Here is a 23,675-nt window from a genome sequence, read left to right as displayed (position 1 = left end):
AAAAAAAAAATGGATTACTTTCTGTACACAATACGGGTATGAGAAGTAAATTAAAATTGAAATATGTACTGGTTTAGTGTAGATTTGAAATGTAACATAGCATCGGAATGAAAGCTCTTTTTAGGAGATGGAATGATGCATCAAAATGCTAGTGGTGTCACGTAAGAGGGATTACTCTTCTGGGCAAAGCCAGTGCACTTTGCAAGCATATTTAAGGACTTGGTAACAATAGGTAAATGAAAACTGCACAGTCAAGCCAAACTAAAGAGGACATCAGGATCAAAATATTTCATTACTCATTTACATTTTTTCACAATATCAAAAGTACTTTAATGACCATATCAAGCACATTCTCCTTTCCAACTGCTATTTTCATTTAAAAAATGACCGAAAAGAAATTGTAACGGGATTTTCATTTAAATCAGTATAAATTAAAAAAAATATATATATATTGCAATTATTACTTTTCAAGTAAACAAATCGCAAGGACAGCTCTTTTAGTGCAAAAAGTTTTTTTTTCTGCTATGCAGAGGTATTGAGAACATTAGAACAGAAGACAGGAAGTAAGGATTTATATTTTAGATCTTTATGAATTACAAATATTCACGGTCTCATTTTGGTCACATTTATCCGATCTTAAAACAAACTGCAATGTAAACTCTCCGACCAGCACTCAGTGGCTGAGGTGTATAATGTGGACTTTGTAGCTGTTCCAAACTGACTTTGTTGGTGTTGGTAGTAAGTAAACAAAGACGAGTTCAAGCAAATACACATCAGTGGTGAATGATTCCAATCAGCTTCTAATTCAATGAGCCTGTTGGCAGATACCTGGATTACAACTCAGTTAAAACCTCGTCGTTTCTTTATACTGACAGATAGACACTTCCTTCTTTACTGATTTCGGTGGCATTAGTTAAATGCACATTACTTCACATGCTCAGTGGATAAAACTATTGCATGAATCCACACGGGAAAATTACGGCAGCTGAAACAAATTACATTTTTAGGCCTATAAAAGTTTCTCCCGTTAGTGGCACAACTGGAAATCGGGTTCATTGTACAGTTTGTTTCCTGTGCAAACAGATTCACTGGCAGTCGCCAACTCCCAATTATATTAGAGAGAATGCTTGTTTTGCAGCTTGGAGGATAAGTATGAGAATAATAGCGCAGTGAGAGGTCAGGTTTGGGCAAGAGGAATAAGAAACACATAAACCGGGCCGTCATGCTTCAAACTCAAACTCCAAGTACTGAGGGTCAAAATTATGGATCCGAACATAGCCGTCTTCACCGCCACTGCTGTAACTGCAACGAGAAAAGAGACATGGAGCTGAGTCCAGTGCAGTCCCTACATGGATAGGACTCCAGGACACACTGGCAGTGCCAGAGCTCCAGAATCCAGTGCTACCACCCATCCCAGGACAATGAGCCAGAATCCATGCCACCTTCACAAAGACCCCCGACCCCACCACCGTTCCCAAAAGAGCTCCTACTCATCCCATGACGGGGAGCCAGAACCTAGGACACTTTCAGACAGAACTCCTCTTTCTTGCTACTATTCATCCCATGCAGGGCACATTCACAGTTAATGCCCCTTCAATGCTACTGCTCAGCCTAATACACTGGGCCAGAATGCACCTTCCCAAAGATTTCCCTTCGGTGCCAATATATACAGTGCTACAACCCACGACAAAAATCTCCTTTCAGAGCTCACAACCATGCAACTGACCTGGAACCCAGGAATAATTCATAGAGAAATCCCTGGCAGTGCTATCACACATGAGAGAGGGTCAGAATAAACAAAACCTTCACAAAACTCCCCTTCAACACTACTACCCATGGTAATGGGATGGAATCCAGGACATGGTCACAGACAACTCCACTTCAGTGCTAATTCCCCTCCAATGAGTGAGCCACAATCCAGGATACCTTCACACTGACGACCCCTTCAGTGCTACTATCCATACCAAGGCAAAGGTGAGAATCCAGGACACACACTCAAGGAACTCCCTATTTGTGCTATTCACCCATGACAGGAGGCCAGAAGACAGACACTTTCACAGACAACTCAGATTGAGTGCTAATATCCAAGGCAAACATTCCAGTGCAAATTCATTCACCGCTACAACTAATAATACCTTCACCATAACGTCACTTACGTGGCTCCTACCCATGACAATGAGCTGAAATCCAAGACACCTTCACGAAACCTCCTCTGCAGCATTTCTAGCTGTAACTAACAGGGAACGTCCTGCACATTACCAGCGATTAGTCCCCTTTAGTTCTACAATACACTAGGCAGATGCACAAAGTCAGAATAGATGGCAGTGATCCACAGTACTAGTCCAAGATCACAATTAATTAAGGGAGTCATAACTGTACCAAAGACAATTAATGCACAAGTGGAGAATCTGGGCAGAAGCACAGAACTAAAACCCAACAGCAGAAAACGTCCTCTTTGCAAAACCCAGCACTGCCTGAATCTAGAACACTCAGAAGTAGCATTAATATAACTACACTATTGCAAAAACCTATATATCTAAGTCAGGTTGTTAGGATCAACCATCGAAGGTGTTAAATGCAATAATTCTCACCTTGTTCATTTATCAGGAATTTCAGAAAGAAAAACCAAAATGACATCTTATGACACTGGATGGCAGGGTGTGGAGCACTGGTAGAGCTGTCTGAAGTGAAAGCCACCTCAAGCAGGGCAAGTTAAAGGTGCACTGGAAGATTTGAGGCAGGTGCTAGAAGGTACTCAAGTTCAGGATAGTAGTGTTTCGACAGAGGTGTGCATCTAATGTTTGAATTCAAAGTATGTTCGAAATCAAGTCTAACTACTAAAACAAGGGGCCAGATACAGAAGCATAAATAGAGTTGTGCAAGAAAATTCACAGTACTACAATAGCAAATAGAGAACTGCAGAGCAAGATGGAGGTATTATGACAGCTGTTCTAAAGTAGCAAGACTGGTGTAAGTTGGGGTTGCAGACAATAAGTAGGAAGCATTATCAGAGTTGTGTGTACCTTAGCTCTGGAATAGCACAGAGGTCTGAATAATAGGAGTGGAGTGCACAAGAGAAGACCCTCCTACATGATGATGAGCAAATACTTTTTTTTTTTTTTTAACTGTTAAAAAAATGGGGTCATAAGTATCCGAAGGCCTTAAAAAAATAACTGCCACCCTTACCTCTTTCCATCTGGGTGAAATTCGGCACTGTTAATTGGCCCGAAATGTCCCTTGACTCTACCAAACTCCTCTTCAAACACCAAATGGAAAAACCTAGGGGAGGAAACTTGTCAATAAAGGTGCTGGAACATGTCTACAGAATTTAAATCACAATTCACATTGCAAGAAATCATTGCCCTTCACGCATTCTTCCACCTTAACTGTACCATCAACCATACCTTGCCTCAAACTTTCCAATTCTGGTGGAAGTTGTGGTTACATCCATGGCTTCTTGACCACCACCTAAAATCACCTGCGAAGTGCAAGAAAGCTTGGTTTAAGATACCGGTGTGGGAATGTGTAAATACCAAATCGGGCATCATGACTTTTCAGTTTACTGGACAATGGCACAAAGGGAAAGCAATGTTTCAGTACAAAAATGACTATGTACTCCCCACTTATTTTGTGTCCATTCTCTTTAAGGTCTAAGGAAAAACAGTGAATTCCCAAAAAGAGATCTTCCTGTGATGTACTTCACGACTAGGTTCAGAGTTTTCACAATGAGAAGTGTGAGAAGAGCACTGCCCGAGGAAGACGCATTAGCGAGTTTCCCAGTATGAAGGATATGTCCACCACCTAGACGAGAGAGTGCTTGTTACTTACATGGTCATAGATCGGTGACAGGGCAGCTGAGTTGACTGGACGCTCTGTGCGGAAGGTCTTCAAGTGTTCTAGAGATGTAGCATCAAAAAGCTGTGGAAGGGAAGATGTGAAATAAAACAAATGATGCAAGACTTTTTGAAGAGCTAATAAGGACAGAAAAACTGAGACAGAGATGGGCTTTCGTGAACACTATCTTCGGGATAACTGTGTTCAATCATTACGACACAGAGCTACTAGACAGCCTTTCATCATTCTACCCTTACAAAAGAAACTTACCCATGACAGTTGGACACAACTGTGTGTCTCCTAAGGGCAAAGCCTCCATCTTTCCCTTACCATAGTTCATGCTTATCGACATAGAAGGCACTCAAATTGTTCTGAGCTGACAAGCAACACGTGGCTTTTTCTTACTCTGCTGGCTGTCAAAAAAAGATCTTAACAACTCCTATCAGTTCCTTTCTATCGTTTTTTACTGCTCCTTTGAATCAGCACCCCTGTGACTGGAGCAAGTAACATCCTTATGACCCTCAAACTGCAACCTTCACTTGCTTGTCATGAATCACCTTTACATTCCTATTCCACCTCTGCCAAAACTCCTCTTAATGTTTACACCCACTTCTGCGTCACAGTCTCCTCCCACTGGCGCTACTTGGCATCTTTGCAACTCTCTCCCCCGAGGAGATTGTAACTTACCATTCTCCTTAATCGGCACACCCCTGTGATACTGTAACCAACTACCACTGGCCCACTCATCTCTCACCTTTGCAGTGTTGTCCTTGGAGGCTGTGACAAACATGGTTTTGTCGCGGGAGGTCTGGATGTCATTGATTTGTTTGTGGTGCTCCTTAATGTTGCCAACAATCTCGCCAGACTGGGGGGTAGGAGAATGAATTTAGCAATTGGATTTAAACACACAGCCAACCGACCTTCCCCCCCCCCCCCCCCCCCCCCCCCAACCTTGTACTTATCAACCCAACTAGTTTCCATCATGGACTCAGTCGCACACAAACAGTCCTGCCTTACCTACCAAATCAACCCAAGCAACATAGACTGCAGCATTTCACACGCACAAGTATTTCCTCCTTGCAGGCAGCCAACTGACAAATGCTACTCCTACCACAAACAGACACTAAATTCCCAATCAAATGAAAGAAAATGTCATTCACACAACCACCCTCCATCCTATCCTATCCTATCCTATCCATCCATCCATGGTCCGAAAGGCCATTCTCAAAACATCTTATATTACACAAACAACGGACCTCACACCTGCCCTCTGGTGACTCTTTACCTTCGTACGTAGCTGCAACCACTACTTCCTAAATACTTAGATTCCCTCAAACTCCAGCACTCATGCAGCCTCACCATCTTCTCATGCCCTCTCCTTAATCAGTTGTGCTTGCCAATTATATGAATGCTCCTGCAACATGTACCTTAGCACTGAACTGGTTCAGTTCCCCGTTCTCATGCCCAGCGATGACACACTCCCCAAGAGGGCCCCATACAGCGCTGGTGATCTTGGAGTCATTGCAGGGGATCTTCATGTATGGCTCATTGTCCTCTAAAATTAGAAATTTGAAAAATAATGCACAAACTGATGGTTAAATGGAAAGAACACAGGGACAAAAGGTTGATGGGGAATTTTATGGCAATGTATCTTAACATATGGTGTAATCAACTAACCAACAAAGTATTTGGGGTGGGGACCAGTACTAACACCACTGAAAAAACAGTGAGAAAAGAAGGCTTAAGAAATGCAGCACATACAGTCTTCAGTCCCTCATCACTAGTGTAAACTCCTAAATCATCAAGACTGGAAAGATAACCTCCTCCAATATTTGCTGCAGGCACTCACGTTTCCATGAAGTTAGTTTAGCCCGCTAGGCGCATAAGAAGTAGCAGAACACAGTCATCATTTGGTTGGGATCACTACCAAGGTGTCCCCAATCAAAAAATGGTGCATCATCAGCACAAATAAACTTAATGGCATGCTGACTAATGAGGTTTTGAAATTACCTGGGTAGTACACAAGGACTGAGGCCACTGCCCATTCGATCTGATTTGTGAGAGTCAGGAGCCGACAATATTAATCCGCTGCCCAGCATTAGAATGCAGCAATCACAAACTTGGCACGAGTATCTGAACAGCCATACCGCACCCACCAAGTACAGCGCCAGCAATTTCAAGTGTGAGCTGCATTTTGCAGTATATAAGAGGGAGGACGAGGAGCCACAAAATTTCTTGAATGATCACCATGTACCAAATAAAGACCACCCAATCTAACAGTCAATTGTTCATTGAGGCTTAGGGTGTCAACTTGCTACAGTCTCAGCCCAAAACACCAAGAAGACACTTCCGTGGGTTTATAACCACTCTCACATGATCTGAACATTTTGAAAATGAAGGGTCATATGTACAAAAGCATTTTTGAGGTCGGTAATTACCCGGTTTGCAGAATCGGGCTGCTTCCAATCACAAAAATACTTTTACATATCTACAGAGCACAAATTGCGATTCGGTAACGTGACCAAATCGCAATTTGTGTTTAACGATTCAGTATCTGGAAGGGGCATGTTTTATACATCCCTTCCTCATAACAAATCACAGTGGTATGCATGAATGGTCTGCAACTGAATTGCAGGCGTAAAACGTTATTTTTTTTTTTACCAACACCTCAAGGGTGGTGGTAACCATAAGCAAATGGGAAGAGGTCCTCCTGGGACCCTTTCCCCTTTGTGAATGTTGAAACAATTATTTTTTAAGATAAGGCAGTTCTCCAAAAGGACAAATGCCTACTCTTAAAGAATGAAGCTTCAACCTTTCGTTTTATTTTTTTGAAATGCAGGTCGTATTCCTATAAGGAAAACGGGCTGCATAAAAAAAAATAAAAAAAATAGCTAGATTAAAAAGCAATCACAGACAAGGTGGTCTGCTGATCCCAGCAGGCTACCATCCCTGTGATGGCTGCAATTCCTGAGTCACAAATTGCAACCTACCTCATTAATATTCATGAAGTAGGTTTATTGTGACCCCATTAGGAATCGCTATTTATAAGTTGTATGTTCTTGCACACTGGGGATTGCGTTTTTGCAAAGAATCGCAATTAGGAATTCACAATCCGTAAAATTTGTAAATATGGCCCAAAGACCCAACCTCCAACGCCCTTCCCCACCGGACTCCTGTGGAAGGACACCTCATTAATGCACACAGCCACTTGCCAATCCAGTCACATCAAACTCTTGCACACAAAGTGAAGCAATTGATTTAACATACACAATCTGAACAAGGAATCCCTGATGAAGCACTAGTTTCAACAAAAGCTGCCACAGACTTCCTGAAGATTCAAAGGATGAATCATTGCAGAAACACCTGTTAAACTTACGCAAGGGCAGCATCCTTAAAGAAGGAGCAGCCAGAAGTGAGCAGGCAGTGAAAGGATGGACATGTTGCACACATACATGGGCTGACTCGCTAAGAACTGTACCTGCTGAATGACTGCAACATCTGAATGCATACAGAATCACACGCAAGACGTGCACAGCTCAAATCTTTAAAGAATCAATAGCTGGACATCCGAAAAGAAAGATTACCAATGGCTTCACCTAGCTTCAGTCACTGCAGAATACAAAAGGCCTTACACATAAATTCTTCATGATCTCAGCCTGCCAGCAGCTCTCCTTACCTATCTGACTGGGATCCCGCAGGTCGAAGAAGTTGATAAAGCATTGGTAGCCCATCTGCTTATCTGTGGAGAACATTATGATATTTCCCCCAAAGTCAAACCCACAGGTTCTAACAGCAGAATTGGTATTTACCAGTGCCAGCTGCTTCCCTGAAAGAAACGAAAACAGTACAGTTAAATCAAAACTACATGAGCTGTGCAGGGAAAGTAGTTATAAAAAACATCCATGAAAGTTTCTGTAGCGTGTTTAAAGCCCTCCTTTTTTTTGCTACAAGGCTCTCTTTTTCCAGTGTTTATGCTGCAGGTCTGTGGCAGTCCTAGCACCTAGAGAATGCAGGAGTTGACAAATGCCTCACTCACCCCAAGCATAACTGACACACAATCTCCAGATATGAAGGGGCAGACTATCTTCAACACCATGAAAGATTACTTATGACTAATTGCCACCTACTGTGAAGGGAGAGATGTCACAGCACAAGAGGTGGCACCAAATATGACTTAAAACCCTCGCATCTTCTACCTCACACCACCTGCTGTGAAAAGTGTTATTAGCTAGAACACAAAAATTATGAATCACAACAAAGATACCATCTCTTACAAAAAGCCAGCTCTGTGTAGGAAAAGACCATCTGCACTACTGAGAGATGGGGCAAGTTTAAGACAAGACGGGCTCTAGCTACCCTTATTACTACCCACTGTGCAAAGAGAAAATATCTATAGCACTAAGACAGCCTCTCTGACCGAACGAAAACTATGCAGGGAGAAACCAACTCTGACTGATCAACCATGATGCAAAGGGAAACAAGTCCTAAATTACCACAAGATGTGTAAGGGAAATCCAGCTGTAACATAGACACTGACTTTGAAACAACATCACTAGCTGTACAAGAGAAGACTTTCTATTGATCCATCATCATTAGCTGGGTAAGAGGAGACTACAACATTACAAGAGATGACCCAAGACCCATTGCACTCACTTCTCAAGAACAGCCAGTGCACAAATACGGGAGATCAACTCCATAATAATACCACAAACTGTAGTACTGATGAACCACAGATAAACGTGTTGCTTGCTTACCTGTTTCACAGTCGAAGAGCCTGCAGGAGTTATCAGCCGAGCCGGTGAGGACATGCCGGGAGTCCCCTAGAACTACAGTTAAGGACTGTGAACGTATTGTGAAGGCCTCATTTCTGAAGCACTCTGGGATATGCACGCCACAGCAGAACGTGTAACAGCATGGTGAAAATCAAATGAGTAAAAACATTGTTCTTCGGGACCCCAAAAAATAAGCAGAGGCATTTTGATGAATTTTCAGTTAAAGGCACATATCAAGATATGGATTAACCAGTGAACAAGTCCTAAAAAGCTGAAATGGAGAGGGGGAGGGTGGGGACTAAAAGCTAGGCAGTATGCAAGTGACATCTTGACACATTACATCACATCACAATATTGCACATGGAATCACCGAAGTTGCATTGTTGGGAGGTGGCACGTTCTGGCTGACTGAGGCAAGATCGTAGCCAGGCAGAACCTGCCACTTCCAGCAAGGGTGGGTGATTACACTCATTGTATAACCTGTGCTCAACCTTGGGCAGCTTGGCATAGAGCAGTCAGGCTTATCACAGAGGCAATGCGTAAAGCAAAGACACAGCACTTCCCTGCCACAACCACTCTGCGCGGCACAAAGGAGACTCCACACGCAGTGCATGTATAAAAAGATTGTATTCAACACACACATCGTGAGTTATAATGGTATAATATATGGTTATAATGGAACTCTGGTTCTAAGCCCGAATTAGCAATGGAAATCACAATATGAGGCCCAGCTGTGTGAAACACTAACTATTCTATGTACACAAGAGGAAAACAGTAAATTCCCTCCTCGCAACCACAGAAGGTCCCAAACACTGCCAGCACAAGACCCACCCTAGAATTCCCCACAGACGTGTAAAACAAACTCAGGGTGCACCCTGGTTCCCAACATTAGCAGCAAAATATACATACAAAGTTTTAAACACTTTTGCGCAGCCCTGCGGCTGAAGCCGCACTAGTAAGTTGTGATGCCAACTGTAAGAATTGCCCAACAGGATAACCGTGACCAGCAGCACCACTGTACTACCTTCGCATTCACCCACCCTCCTTCCTGCACTTCCACTTTGCACAGTTGTTCGGTGCCACGGGTATCAGTCGGCGTGTGTGCGTACACACACGCGTATGCACTCACTCCCGGCACCCTAAAGCGGTTCCCTGATATCTGGATAGTGGATGCCACTATGTTTGCAAACACCCGAGCACATGCGTGCTAGCGCCCCTGCAGGCCTCTTCCATAGGCCTAGGACATGGTTAATAGGGTCTTCTAGGGGGTGGCACACCCAGTGCACACCTCTAGTAAACAGGGCCTAACCCGCCTGGGTATGTGGTATACCTGACTCACAGGGCCCTCCTGTACAATGGCTCAACCATGTCCCTACACACCCCTTCCTCTCATAGGTAGGACGGGCACACCCATTTTCCCATTGCCAGACAGTGGGGAAGTGCCCAGATTCCTAAAGTCATGCACAGACAGTGAGTAAAGACTGGTGAAAAAAAAAAAAAAAAAAAAAAAGCAAAATGCTTAAGGAAACTTCCCTCGGCAGAGCCATGTCCAACAGGCATCACAACCCATCACCTCAAAGGAAGGGACATCAAAAGAAGTGACAATAGATCATAAGACCTAACCCATGTTTAACCGATCTATCATGAGTTCATTTGAGAGCATTATAATATTTAACAAATAAGATTTTTCATTGGGATGTGGGGGCAGTAGTCACTCTCCATCATAAATCTGATGCAACTAATCATCTTGATCTTTTACCAACTGTGCCAGAAATCATTACCCATTGTACTGTGCTAGCTCCAAAAAACACAACACATCATATACCTCTTCTGCCAGTAATCACGCGCTTCATGCAGTTTATGAGTGAGTAATCATTCACCATCATACATAACTGTGAGGGGAGCCATAACACCATTACCTCTGGATTGTGGCAGGCAACAGCCCACCACTGGGAAGTTACTTTAATATTAATCTGCAACCAGGTTTGTGCTCAGTAATCTTTGCTTTGTCAGGGGGGTTTCTCCACTATTGCAAATAAATATAGATTAGAGAAAACTGACCTGAGGCAGACCGGGGTCAAAAAGAGCAGATGTAGTTACCCAACAAGTAAAGGCATAAATGATATAGAAATATGAGAAAGCTATTCATTGTGTGTTGGAACTACACTTCACATAATGGAAGATAGGATGGGGTAAAGAGACTGACGAAAGTCGGGATTAAAGCTCAAGCTCCTTGCCAAAAAGGATACAGTCACAGTCCACACACCAAACTGCTCCAGTGTGCCCATTGTAGGTGCCAAGTCGCTCTCCATTCACAGAGTACCAGACATTCACTATCTGCAGAAGGAAAGCACAGGGTAACAGTAATAATTTATTGGCTTCTGCAAACTGGGTGATCACATTGTGTTTAAGATAGGGCAGAACAGAAACAGGGGTGACAGAGGTAGGTCCTTGACTGTTTACTTATGGGACAGTCACAAAAATCGCCTTGTTATCTATATAGAAAAAAATCTCAAATTAGATTAAACTTTGTGCCAAAATAATTTCACAAACTGCCTCCGGATTTTCGCTCAGTGTCATAAGAAACAACATTCACATTGCTGTTACAAACCTGATTACAAGGCTTCTACCAATAAAAAAATTAAAAAAATTAAAAAAAGTGGTAGACACTGTCCATTTAAGTAACTCCTAGAAATCTATTCCACCCTTTATCATAGGTAGGGTAAGTAGTGAGCTGCAAAATATCACACTGTATGTTAATTAAGCTACATGTGCCTTTTTATGTGGGAAACATGTTCTAATCAAGTCCCTCTACAGAAGCTTAGTTACGCGAATGTAGCAGTCACCACTCTACTATTAATAATTATTACAGCAGGGAATGCAAGAGCCTGAATTGGAAAACAATCAAATATTAATATTAAAAGGCGTAAATAACTGTGGGAAATGGTGTTTGAATGTACGATGCATAACAAACACCCCAAGTGAGAATCCGAAACAAAGACAGACAAGGGCCATAAAAAACAGGAGAAGAATAAAACACAAGAAAACACACGGGTCCTGGACTGACGGACTTGGAAAGGGATTTAGATTGGTGCCAGAGGGCAGAGTGGGTGATTTATAAGGGGAGGGGTTGCATTAGGAAATTGGAGAAGATCTGGGGGGGGGGGGGGCGTGGATGGCCTACAGAGGCTCTGACTTGTTGGACACATAGGGGTGCACGAGAGGGTTGGGAAAAGGACATGTTCCTCGGGTCTATATGTAAAGTGTCTTGGCCGTACAAATGCCACTGCGACCAGCTTGTAGGTGGATATATCTCCTAACCATGTTACTATGTAGTATAATGTATGCAACCAATTGTACCACCATGGTTCTGTACCCTCTGTTTAATAAAAATAAAAAGATTTAAAATAAATAAATAAATAAATTTAAAAAAAAAAAAAAAAGAACACATACCGGATCTTTAGCAACAGTGAACAGGAGGTCACCTTCTCGGTTGTATTTGATCTGGGTGATCGACCTCTCATGGCCTTGCAATAGAATGGGTTTCTAAAGAAAAAGATAAAATAAAGTAATGATCAGAACAAGAGCTTTACTGCATGGCAATATGGTAGGCTGCTCTTGAATAATCAGCTATAACTAGGTTCCATTTTTTTTAAACATCAGTGATGTTTCTTACATTTTCTATGACAATCTCTTCTGGACAGAAAGAGCAAAATAACATGAAATTATAAAACAATTGCTTCATAAAAGTGAGCCCCATAAAGCTCACCTTCTGCCTTCACCAATAAGAAACTTAATTGAGCATAGATGAATCGAAAGAGGAACTGTGGGATACCACCTAATAAAAGGAAAACATCTTCATAACCAAGGGAGACAAGAGACAATACCCGTCACCTTTACTTCTCCCATACCCTCAAACCATACCTCCAAACATCTCTACATTTTCCGCAGACACACTTGAATAGGTTAACCTCTGCAGTATGCAATAAGTGCAGTCTCCTCGCCCAACAATCTAGATTCTTACAAGGGCTGATGAAGAAGCATCCAAGTTGAGGAGTCACCTTCAATCCCCCAAATAAACAAGTAGTTCAATGTGGTAATATCTGCATTTCTATGACATCTTCCAGATATTGCCTTACTCTCAACTAGTATATCCATAAAAAAATAAAAGTTTGGACATTGAATAGGCCTAGAGCAAACGTAAATGACCATACTTTCATTGTAAAATGGCCCTTCGATGAACCCTATCACATCACAAGTAAACTGGATGCACGACACGACACATATAATACATCGTTATCAGTGTGCCATCAATTTTGCCTTTTTTTGGTTTGCCTCTCTTCTGTACTTTTATTGTTGCTGATCCACTGAATTGACTGTTTTAATGCGGGTCACCATTATAGTCTGTAACTACTCACCTCCTTCTTGCTCAGGTTTGAGCCAATATTTCTTGTAATCAAGCCCACGCTGCAAAATGAGCAGCAGTCACAATGCACGGCTCTTTTAATTGCAATACAGCTTCCTTTCTGTGTCTACCAAAAAGCCCTAGAGCAAGTTTACGCACTTTTGTTTTCTGCGGTTCACAGCAGCTGAAACACAGGCTCAGATGGAGTTCAGAGCTTCAGTGGCCGTGCACTACTCACCAACATCTTCAGGGGTCCCTTAATTAGGGGTGCAAGGGGAGATCAAGTTAGGTTGTTAGGAAATCAATATATCTTAGCTGCCCACAAGTACAGATCAAACAAAGCACAACCACCATACACTCTAGTGGAGCCTAGCTACAATGTGAAGAGAGGCTAAGGGCTTACAACTTTTGGATGAGGGTTGGGATTCATAACGGGCACGGAGCAGGGTTGATAATACGAGGATGAGTTCAGGGGTTCTGTGGCTCCCAGTGTGCACGGAGCGAGTACAAAACAGCAGCACGTTGAAGACTCATTTTTCAGTACCACAGTGTTGCAGGCTTTATGTTACCAGAATGAGAGGATCCTGGTAATGTAGCAGCATAAAGATGCTAATTGTGCACATGAAATCTCTTTCAGTGTGATCTTTTGGGTTACTTGTGTTTGCCATGTCTGTATGGATATCCACTGACTGCCACAGCAGAAAGACATTCTTCATATAAGCTGAACCTCAGATTCCACTCTGCACAAACCGAAGATTCCATCAACATTTGCAAGTTTCAATGTATTCTAGGAGTTAACTCAGCGTGAGCAGAATAGCCCTTCTCAGACAATTTTTGAGTTGCTGTACATGAGAATGTAACCAAACTGCTATACAACTAAAGAAATAAAGAACTTGAAAGGGAACATAAACTCTGGAAAAAAATGAAAGGGACTGAAAAGTAATGCAAAAAAAGGAGAAAAGAAAATACCTGTGATTTTTGTTTCCTTCCCTCCTCCCCCCAAACCTACACTGTACGTTTTTAAAGTGAAAAAGGCATAAGAAAATAAAAGCGCTGCAGTCTAAGGCATTGGTTCTTTAGCTGGGGGGCCTCATGACACCTATTCAGGTTGGCACAACTGTTTAGAAAATGAAATATACTAGACTATTAAGGTGTATATTAAAGAAAAGAGGCAACATTTAAAATTGAAAATATTGAAATGTTCATTAAATGTGAAATTGTAAGCTAAAAATTAACTTGGTATCCTCAGATTGATTTGTGGGAGCAGTTAAAGTATCCTTCAGAATATAGCATGTACATTTGCTGACCTTAATTTAATTTAGAAAAATTCCAACCTTACCATTAAAATTAAATGTTTGATTTATTTATATCTGTTTGTGAGTTAAATAAAATATTTTATCATTTATGTACTAGTCTGATGAATGATTGTACATTGTTTTGCGATTCAAATCATCCAAATTGCCTAGGCCTGGCTCCCTGGATTCCAACAATGATTCTGTGGATTATTCAGTGGGGTTCCCTGTATACCAGTAATGATTACATAGGGGCCCACAGAAGTCAAAAGGTTAAGAACAACTAGTCTAAGGTGTTGAGAATATCTCTGGAAACAAAAAGTACAAAATGACCCAAAAATTCAATAGAAAAGCTTCAATTCAAAACATTTCCATGTTTAAATCGGATTTCTTTTTCATAGCCCCAAAGATTCCACGACATAAGCTTGGCTTAGCAAAAAACAGAGACTAACTTTAGCAGGATAAGAAAAGCACACTGCAGGACAGGTGATATAGCTATCTGAAAGTCACATCTTGGGCATACGTTTATGCTCCACCATGATATCCTGGAACTCTCATCCAGCTTTCACCCTGAAAATGAGATAAAAGCGAAAGTAAAATGTGCTTCTCTAAGCTGATTTCTTCTTGACTAGTTTGAGGTGTGTCTGTCATACTGAAATCAATTGCAGACATCTTTCTACAATTTATGTAGATTTCTGTAGGCTCTCAGGAAGCACACGATGGGATCACCTGAACAGAACAGCAGCCCTATTTAATTATGGACATACTCTGAAGATCTGGGCTGCAGAGTCTTTAGAGGTACAATCACCTTGGCAAACAGGCTGTTGTCGCAAAGAGGGTTAGTCCACATAATCTGTTTGAGCTGGCCAGGTATAGATCCCCCAGTTATTTGAATCAGGTCACAGGTGGTGAAACCAGGACACTCTGAGACTAGCACAGTGTCCATATTGACACAATCTTATGTGCAACTCCCTACTGCAATCTGGGTATTGTAGTTATGTTTTGCGTCTTTAGATCAAATTAAAATTAGACTAACAAACCACATAGTGGCCAACCGCGGCCATGTATCACCTTTGGCCATGCACAGCAGATGCTGGCCTCAGGGCCTAGCTTGCGGCCCAACACTGCTGGAGCCTTCATCAGTGTTCAGCAGTGGGTTGTCCCTGCGCCCAATTCACTGCAGGTCGCCAATCCCCACTGTGCAAGGCCTACAGCCTCCACAATGGTGGTTGGCTGCAGGGTCTGGTCTATGACCAGATCTTTTCTTTAAAATTTGTTTTTTAGGTACCGTGCTCGATACCAGCGACCCAAACCACATTTTTTTTTTTTATTGAGTTAAGGTAGGCTCCTTTTGGGGCTCCAACCACCCTCCAGCCCCCAAAAAGGGCCATGTGAAAAAGCAAAAATGTGATTTCAACATAAGACAATGTAATGGCTAAATATCACAAAATGGAGATTGAGAATATATTGGAGAATTAATCATCAGATAAGACACTTGTGGACTGAACTGCACCTCTGAGCTCCACACAATTTAAAGACTCCAGCATCCAAAACATAGGGAAGGTGTTGTAGCTATTCAAAAAGGGATAAGGTCATAGTATGTTTGCTTAATCCAATTACTCCATGGCATAACTTGCACAAGCCCTGCTCTCTGCTGAGCCCTACGCAAGCCCTGCCGATTTCCAGGATTGTGAGCAGGCCAAATCTAAAAACGCATGATACTGTGTTTACATCAAACAAGATAATATTAGTTATTAATATATCTTCATATACAATAAAAGGCATAGCGTTAGCAGGCCTCCTGATTAACACTGAGGTATATTTTTGCTTATTAAGAAACAGCAATTCGCAACACCTTACCAGATGAGAGCATGCACTTGTTTCACCTGCAGTCACCCAAAGGAACACTTGCATCCCAAGATATAGTATCAAAATATTAATTTACTTTATTTTACTTCTTCATTGAAGAAGTGACCCAAGTGACAGACGCCAAAAAAAAGGTGCAAGCTGTGTGTGTTTTTTTTAAGTTTATACCGGGCTCTGATATACTCCTTTACAGTGTATTTCAATGCAGCTCAAGTGATTGCTATAACATTCACTGGTTTGGGAAGCTGCATCTTTTCACCTACTTACGGACCAAGGACTCAGATGCTCTGGCACAATATCCGTGCAGATGCCGCAAAACGTGCTCAAGACTGATCATCTGGCGGCTTAGGATGGAGACCATCATACATGATACAAATAACACCTCCCAATGCCATGGAGTTTGTAGAAGACAAAGCAAAATTCAACCAATGCAGCTGCATAGGGCATATTTCCTTAAGTTATGGGTTTTAGTCCTGTAAGAAAACAAAACAACACAACAAAAAAAGCTGCTTCAAATGGAGGCAAAATAATCCCCCTAAAAAAAGAAAGCATTTTTACCGTTGAAAACGCGGTGTGCGTAAATGAAGAACTGTACTAAAGACTTAAGGCCTTACTTGAGAAGGACAAGAGAGGCACTACGAAGGGGACACTGCGTGCTAAAGGAGGAAGATGGCATTGGTGAACAGAAACAAAAAGCAGCTTCAAAAATATAGATGAAAAATGTAAGTCCATTAACAAAAGGAAAAAAGGAAAGCATAGCAAAGAGAAAACAAAGTAAGGGGAAATTCAAGGTAGACTCTGGTGAGATATCAGAGGAAAAAATGAAGGGGGCCCATGAAGATGAAGACGAAATCTAAGGAAACAAGGAGCGAGGTATGGAAGACTGGAGAGTGAAGCAGGAGAGATGAATGAGCAAGAGATGGCAAAGCCAACGGATGTGGCTTTAATCTGCTAATGCAAGCAAATCAAAAGAAGGTACAAATGATGCACACAAGATGTTTTTCAGTGTCACTTTGTAAATACTGCAGCCCTGTAATACAAGCCTGGGGAATAAAGAAAACGGAGCACAGAAAAACTGACTGCAAAGAAATGAGGCATAACAGATGTGCAACTTTCGGCATGCCTGGGCTTATATGCATCAGCACATTACAGCCAGACCAACTAGCCTAAGTGCTGAGTGACACTCCGAAGTGGTACCCTTGCTTACTGGGCCACAGGCTTAATCTCTACATTAATTATTATGAGAAATAAAGTCGACACCAATCTGGGGTACTCGTGTTCCCGTTTATGGAGGACATTAGCAGTTTGGATGGACGGTTCTTTTTGAAACAGGACCAAAACTGTTTTCCTTATGGTAAGTCTGTGTCTGAAGTCGCACATTCAGAACAAAAAGACTGAAATGCAGCCCATTAACTTAAGCATTCCATTCACCACGTATTTGTGTTTCCCCGTGATTACACATTTGGTACCACAGCTGCAGGCAATTTCTTGATACCAGCTTTTGTTGCTGTTGGTGTGTCTATCATGCTAGCACTTTTGGACTCTGCTAATGTTGCTACTGTGGTCCCTGCAGTAGTTCCAGATGTCTTTGCTCCTGTGTTCCCTGCTATGGTTACAGCATGATTCCTGCTGTTGTACCTGCCTTGACAACAGCTGTGATCACTGCTATACTAGGTCACTGCTGAGTCACTTGTGGTGGTAGCTGTAGTCGCTATTGTGGTTCCTCTGCGCTGGCACTGCCAGTGCTATGGTTAAAGATATTGTTAAAACAGTTGTAGCTGGCACGGTGGCAGCTGTGGGTGATGCTGAAGTACTGCCGAGCTTGCAGCTTTGGTCACTGCTGTATTCCGTTGTGGTTCTTGCAGTGGCTGCAGATGCTGGCCCTGTTGTGACAGCTGTTGTCACTGCCTCGATGGAACCTGTGGTAAGTGCGCTACACACTGCATTAGTCAATGCTCAGGTTCCTCCTATTCTAGCACCTGGCGTTGCTGCTACTGTGGTAGCTATTGTTGCTGTGATGGCAGCTACTGTAACATCGTTTTTTTTTTTTTTTTTTTTTTAAAAACAGTCGACCATGCTGGGATTCCTTTTTTAATGCTGCAGTAGAGGCTGTTTCCAATTGTGTTGATGACGTTGTAGCACTTGTGGTTGATATTGAGGTGGTTGTTTTGGTAGTTGTGGTGGCTGCTGTAGTCACTACTGTGGCCTCTGCTCATAGCTGCGGCAGTTGGCTTCATCACTGTTGTGCTTGCAACTATTGTTGCATCAGTTGTTGCTGGTGCAGTGGTCAAAGCTGTTGTGATTACTATTGTAAAAACAACAAGGGGATGGATAGAATGCTTGAATTAAACTCAGCCATGAGCAATCGCTAGGGGGCACTTTCCAATCCATTGTGTGCACCGGGTATGCCCAGACATGGGTCCCGGCCTCACTATACCAATGGAACCAAATTAGATCTGGCCGAAGAGTCCTAACTAGGGCAAAACCGGTCCTAGGTTGCTGTGTTCCAGTTCAGGGAGGTGGCATGGTGGGCAAAGCATGATGGATTGGGATGCAGCCTCAAGCTATCGCCAGTGACAGATTAATTCAAGCATTCCATCCATCACCTTGTTGTTTGTGATTGCTAATATGGCTCATGTTGTTGCTGTTGTGATACAAGTTTTATCTCTGCTCCAGTATCTGCTGTGATGGCAGCCATTATCATTGCTGTTATCTCTGTTGTGATGGCTGCTGCTATTGTGGCAGCTACTGGTGCCCTTTTGGTGGTAGCTGTTATTTCTGGTGTTGCAGCATCAGTCGGTTGTGCGGCTGTCCCCTTCAGTGATCAATGTTGTTGTTCATACTGTGGTAGCAACCGTGGCCACTGCTGCGGTCCCTGCAATGGTGGCAGCTGAGGTTTCTGTTCTGGTCGTGGTTGTTTCAGCTTTGCCTGCTGCTAAGCTCCTCGTTAGGCTTGAAGCAATAGCAACTGTTATTGCTACTGCTGTTCCAGCTACAGTTGTAGCTGTGTTCAGTACTGTGGTCCCTACTGTTGTGGTAGCTCGGGCTGGCCATGCTGAGTGATACTCCAGATGTCGAGACTCATGTGGTCCTTGCCCTACTTGCAGGTGGTGTGTTCTATGTGATAGTGGCTGCTGATGATTGCTACTATGCCAACAACTGTGCTGCTGTAGGCCTTGCTGTTGCAAAAACTATTAGTGGTCTTTGTTGTGGGTAGAGCTTGTGACAGAAGCAGTTTTTCACCTGTTCTGCTCACAATATGTTGTTGAGACAGTGGTGGTGGCTGTAGTCCGATCTGCAATAGCTACTGCTGGAGGGTCTGATGCTGCAATGGTCCCTGCTGCCGTAGAAGCTCTTGTCACAAAACATTTTTACTATGCTGTTTTTGACCGACATTCCAGCCTTATGTTTCTAAACACAAGTTCATTACATACAATCTTTTATCCGACAAGGAATCAAGCAACTATGCCAAGGTGCATACACGATTAATAAAGTGATTTCAATTGTGTGCGCTTCTGTTTACAGAGTTAAGCACAATCCTATATTTAGCGTTGAACAATGCCAACCAGGTCGAAGGAGCAAGAGGATGAGGAAAGCACAGGGACATTTGTTGTCTGTGTACATAAAATAAGTGAGGTTAAGTCTGGTTTCTCCAATTCCTAGCAGTAGATGACCATCTTTCCCCTACTGTAATTACATTTGATTTTATTGGTGTTTCTTGTATTCTAAAGACTGGCAGTACTGAGTACAATAAATGCTGTACTCCAAAGTGTGTGATCATACAAAATGTGTTATTAGCATAATATATGATGGATACTTGCTATGGTGAGTCATATTTTATCAGGTCGAGCTATTTTTAGAACCTACTGGCCCCTTTGGAAGAGTTGACAAAGAACAGGTGTTCTTCCTTTAAATCTTGTTCTTGTCACATTTGCTCTGTGTTCTGAGACAAAGGTCAAAAGCCAGTTTGTCTTACAATTAAATTTTCCTTCTGACTACAGAGTTGCAGGTTTTCTTCAGTTTTTTCCAAACACAACATTTAAATACCCAAGTCAACTGCACAAACATCTCAAAATATATTTCAATAGTTGTGAAAGCCCACTGTTTGTACTTCTATGTGATGAAAAAATATATTTTAATAGGATAACAACAAATCACACCACTTTACTTGGTGATGTGCAAAGAATAAATATTTTCTGAAACCAAATTTTCACATATTGTTAATACATTATACAGTTTTAGTAGTAAAAGTGCAAGTTAGTGGAAAGGTTTTTAGACATTTCTTGTACATTTTCTGTCTGTAAATGACAGTGTGCGGCCACAGCATGCTTTAGTAATATATTGATTAAAAGTGTGTGTTTAAACGTAAAACTAGAAACACTTCTGCCTGGGTAGCAATGCTATTAGTGAAATAAGAGGTAAGTAATGGCTTATGCGTCTCATATATATGTGGATAGATTGGTTTTATACATGGAGCAAAAGTTTAGACTATTTAATCAAACAAATAAGGTTTGTTTGTACAGCAGAAATGCTAAGCTCACATATTTGAAGGTAAACTCATATGTGAGACTGAAGAAAAAGGCGACTGTAAACTAAAATATTTGCCTAAGATTATATCAATTGAGACCCGTTTATGGGTCAAGTACATAACAGTTACGGTCGAGTAAATTATTCAAGTTCCTCGACCTACAGGTCTAGTTAAATATGTTATGATTTTTAGAGGCACGAGAGGGCTCATCACTCAACATGCAGACAATTCAATGGTTGCTAAAATAAAGTAACTGGATTGGACTATGTAGCAGTGAAGATCAGCTTTACCAAACAATTTGCCCCACAACGAGTTGATGTTTTTTCTTACTAAATTCACATGCAAACTCTATGAAGGCACAGGGCACTGCTGCAGTGGGGTTAAAAACGATACCTTTAGCAACATGTTGTAATCAACAAAACCTAATCTGTGTGCTCAATATTTGCCCACTAGTAAACCATGGTGTTGAAAATTGATAGCATTTTCCATAGGGCCCGTATTGATAGTTTACATGATTTGCCACAGGTACTTTATTATGCACTGAAAACTGACGAAGCACCTCCATTTGGCTGCAACATGTCAGGAAGTCATAGCGATCTCAAAGACGGGTGCCAAAACATAATAACACCATCCAGGGTTAGATAAAAAGAAAAAACAAAGTACAGGTCGTACAATCAAAACTCAATGATATTCTCCATCAGTTGCTATGGTAAGGAAGCTCTGCTCCTTCACCATTGGTTGGTGAGCCAACAAACTGATTTTGTAATAATACATTTTTCCAAAGCAACATGCTGAAACATGGCAACCTACAGGTCTGGCTCCTTTGTCATCGCCAACTAACTTAAAATAATCTCCATCTATCCAGTTGTGAAAAGTGTTTTTTTTTCTTTTTCGGATGACTCAAGAAGCAGCGACTCATCAATAAAAACTGGTTACAATTAAATTTCCTCGTGCAATAAAGAAAATGCATGTTGTAGGATTAATAGATGGTGTCCTTTGAAAACACGATTACTGTAACTGTGAGTCTATTAAGAATTTAGACCAGCAAAATTCCAACTGGCAATAGTCAGGGGGAAGTCACTGGTCATCTTCTAAACTACTGATCTCCAACTAAGGATTTTATGCTGTCATGGCCAAAGATCATCACTGCCTGTTACTTCGAGATCACAACTGGCCTCATGACTATGATGAGTTCTCAAGTTTTATCCTCGCCCATCTATTCTGGAGATCTTGAACCTTTCCTTAGTTCAATGGCTATTGTTAACCATGAAAAGGCACAGTTTGAATCCTGAACGGAAACAGTTGTGGAGTTCAATTTTAACCACATTACCGACTTAGAACTTGATTAGGGATAGACTTAAAAGCAGTGATCCCAACTCAAATTGTAAAAAAAATTGGTTACTGCAACAGGCATGGGTTGAAAGCCTCCTATGAAAAATGCTTGGTTTATGCAGTGATCAGTCTACAGACTTGAGAGAAAACACATTACACACAAGTAGCTTCAAAAGGAGAATTTAACCAGGAGGAGAAAAAAAGGTCTACAAAATCATCTGCCCTACGGATTTTTTTTTTTTTTAAATAAATATGCCAGGGAAATTATCTTTAAAAGAAGACCAAATTGGTGGTAAGAATGGGGGCAGAAAACCTTTTCTTTTGTTTTAGCTATTCTTATGCTGAAGAAAGAATGGATTTCGTAATGGCCTCCATCATCCTGGCCAGGACAGCTGTTTGCTCTTAACTTCCACCCTGTTGGAAGTGAAGAATGTTTAAGGGTGACGGCGTACGAATGGTGCACAATCTGTATCCATGGCCCTCACCAGACGACTAAGCTGAAAGATCTGTCTGAGAAAAATGTGAAGCTTCTACTTCGCTGCTTCCAATATAATTTAACACAAAGTTTTCAAACATCGCTTCCATTTCTTCCCAAACCACCCATAATATTTTTTTAACAGCATGCTATTTTTATTTGCACTTATAGACCAGTATTGGGGTGGGGCAAGTTAGACTCGTAAGCAATAATGGCTGAAAAGTAGCATGAGTCTGCAAAACGTTTTGATCTCATAATATTGGCAACTGTTTCAGCAATAATGAATAACTGCATCCCTTGGCCAAACTAAACTCATAAGCAACTGTTTTTCTTTCACCATTTTCAGCACATTAGGCGGGCAAGAAGGCTAAAGGAATATGTTAATTTTGCATTAACACAGAAAGTTGCAAGGTCTGTTTATTTAGTATTTTAACAACTTATTAATAATGCAAGGAGTTGGTTACTGAGGTATCTAGTATCATGAATAATAAAAGGCAGTGGATGTTTTAGTGCATTTACTTCCCTTGACTGAAGGTCAACTACTGTGGAGTTTGCAGTATACTAAATAATGCCCTATTTTAAGACTAAACGGCGATTCCGTTAACTCGATTTTCATTTAGCAAGTTTGTGAATTGCAAGGACTGTAGTTCTATTTCACTTCAGATTACCTATATGAACTAATACATTTAAAAAATATTTGAGGTCATTTTTAGATTTAGTGACACGGATTCATTTGGCCATCTTACTATATCTGTGCTACATCTTTTAACTCTTAAGTCGAATGCCGATGTGAACTCAATAAAAATATAGTACAGTTCTGTTTGGAACTATTTTCCCTGGCACCCACTAAACAACCGAGCGCTAATAGAAAACCATCTAAATTGATCCAATTCCAAGTTAATTCCCCTACTTCATGTGTGCATTGAGGAACACATGATCGCCGTTCCAAGTATGGTATCAACTCACCTTTCTCCTTATCGCAATTACCCAATATTCAACCCTAGTATCCTCTCCGCTTTACCCATCTCCCACTACTACTGGTACTGGTACCCATGACCCAACCCTACTTCCCTCTTTCTCACCATGATGCCGGTGCCAGGCTTAGGCTTCTCCTGCGACACTTAACGTGCGGGATTAAAAAAGGAAGCAAAAGAAGACTATTTCCGGGTTA

General features: G+C 41.6%; 1 protein-coding gene across 1 annotated transcript; it reads right to left on the bottom strand.

Annotated features, from left to right (window-relative positions):
* Window positions 1-570: 570 nt before the first annotated feature.
* On the bottom strand, window positions 571-23,671 carry EIF3I (eukaryotic translation initiation factor 3 subunit I). Its single transcript, XM_069223354.1, has 11 exons — window positions 23,587-23,671; window positions 12,060-12,152; window positions 10,856-10,943; window positions 8,589-8,654; window positions 7,511-7,660; window positions 5,262-5,389; window positions 4,589-4,699; window positions 3,829-3,918; window positions 3,405-3,478; window positions 3,187-3,279; window positions 571-1,302 (listed from the first exon to the last, which is right to left on the bottom strand). Exons 1-11 carry the CDS (start codon window positions 23,587-23,589, stop codon window positions 1,221-1,223), a joined length of 978 nt encoding a protein of 325 aa, XP_069079455.1. The 5' UTR covers window positions 23,590-23,671; the 3' UTR covers window positions 571-1,220.
* Window positions 23,672-23,675: the final 4 nt, after the last annotated feature.

This window comes from Pleurodeles waltl, chromosome 3_1 (genome assembly GCF_031143425.1).
Source record: "Pleurodeles waltl isolate 20211129_DDA chromosome 3_1, aPleWal1.hap1.20221129, whole genome shotgun sequence".
Taxonomy (NCBI): domain Eukaryota; kingdom Metazoa; phylum Chordata; class Amphibia; order Caudata; family Salamandridae; genus Pleurodeles; species Pleurodeles waltl.
The sequence above is the reverse complement of the archived record's forward strand: the minus strand, read 5'-3'. Positions and strand labels throughout refer to the sequence as shown.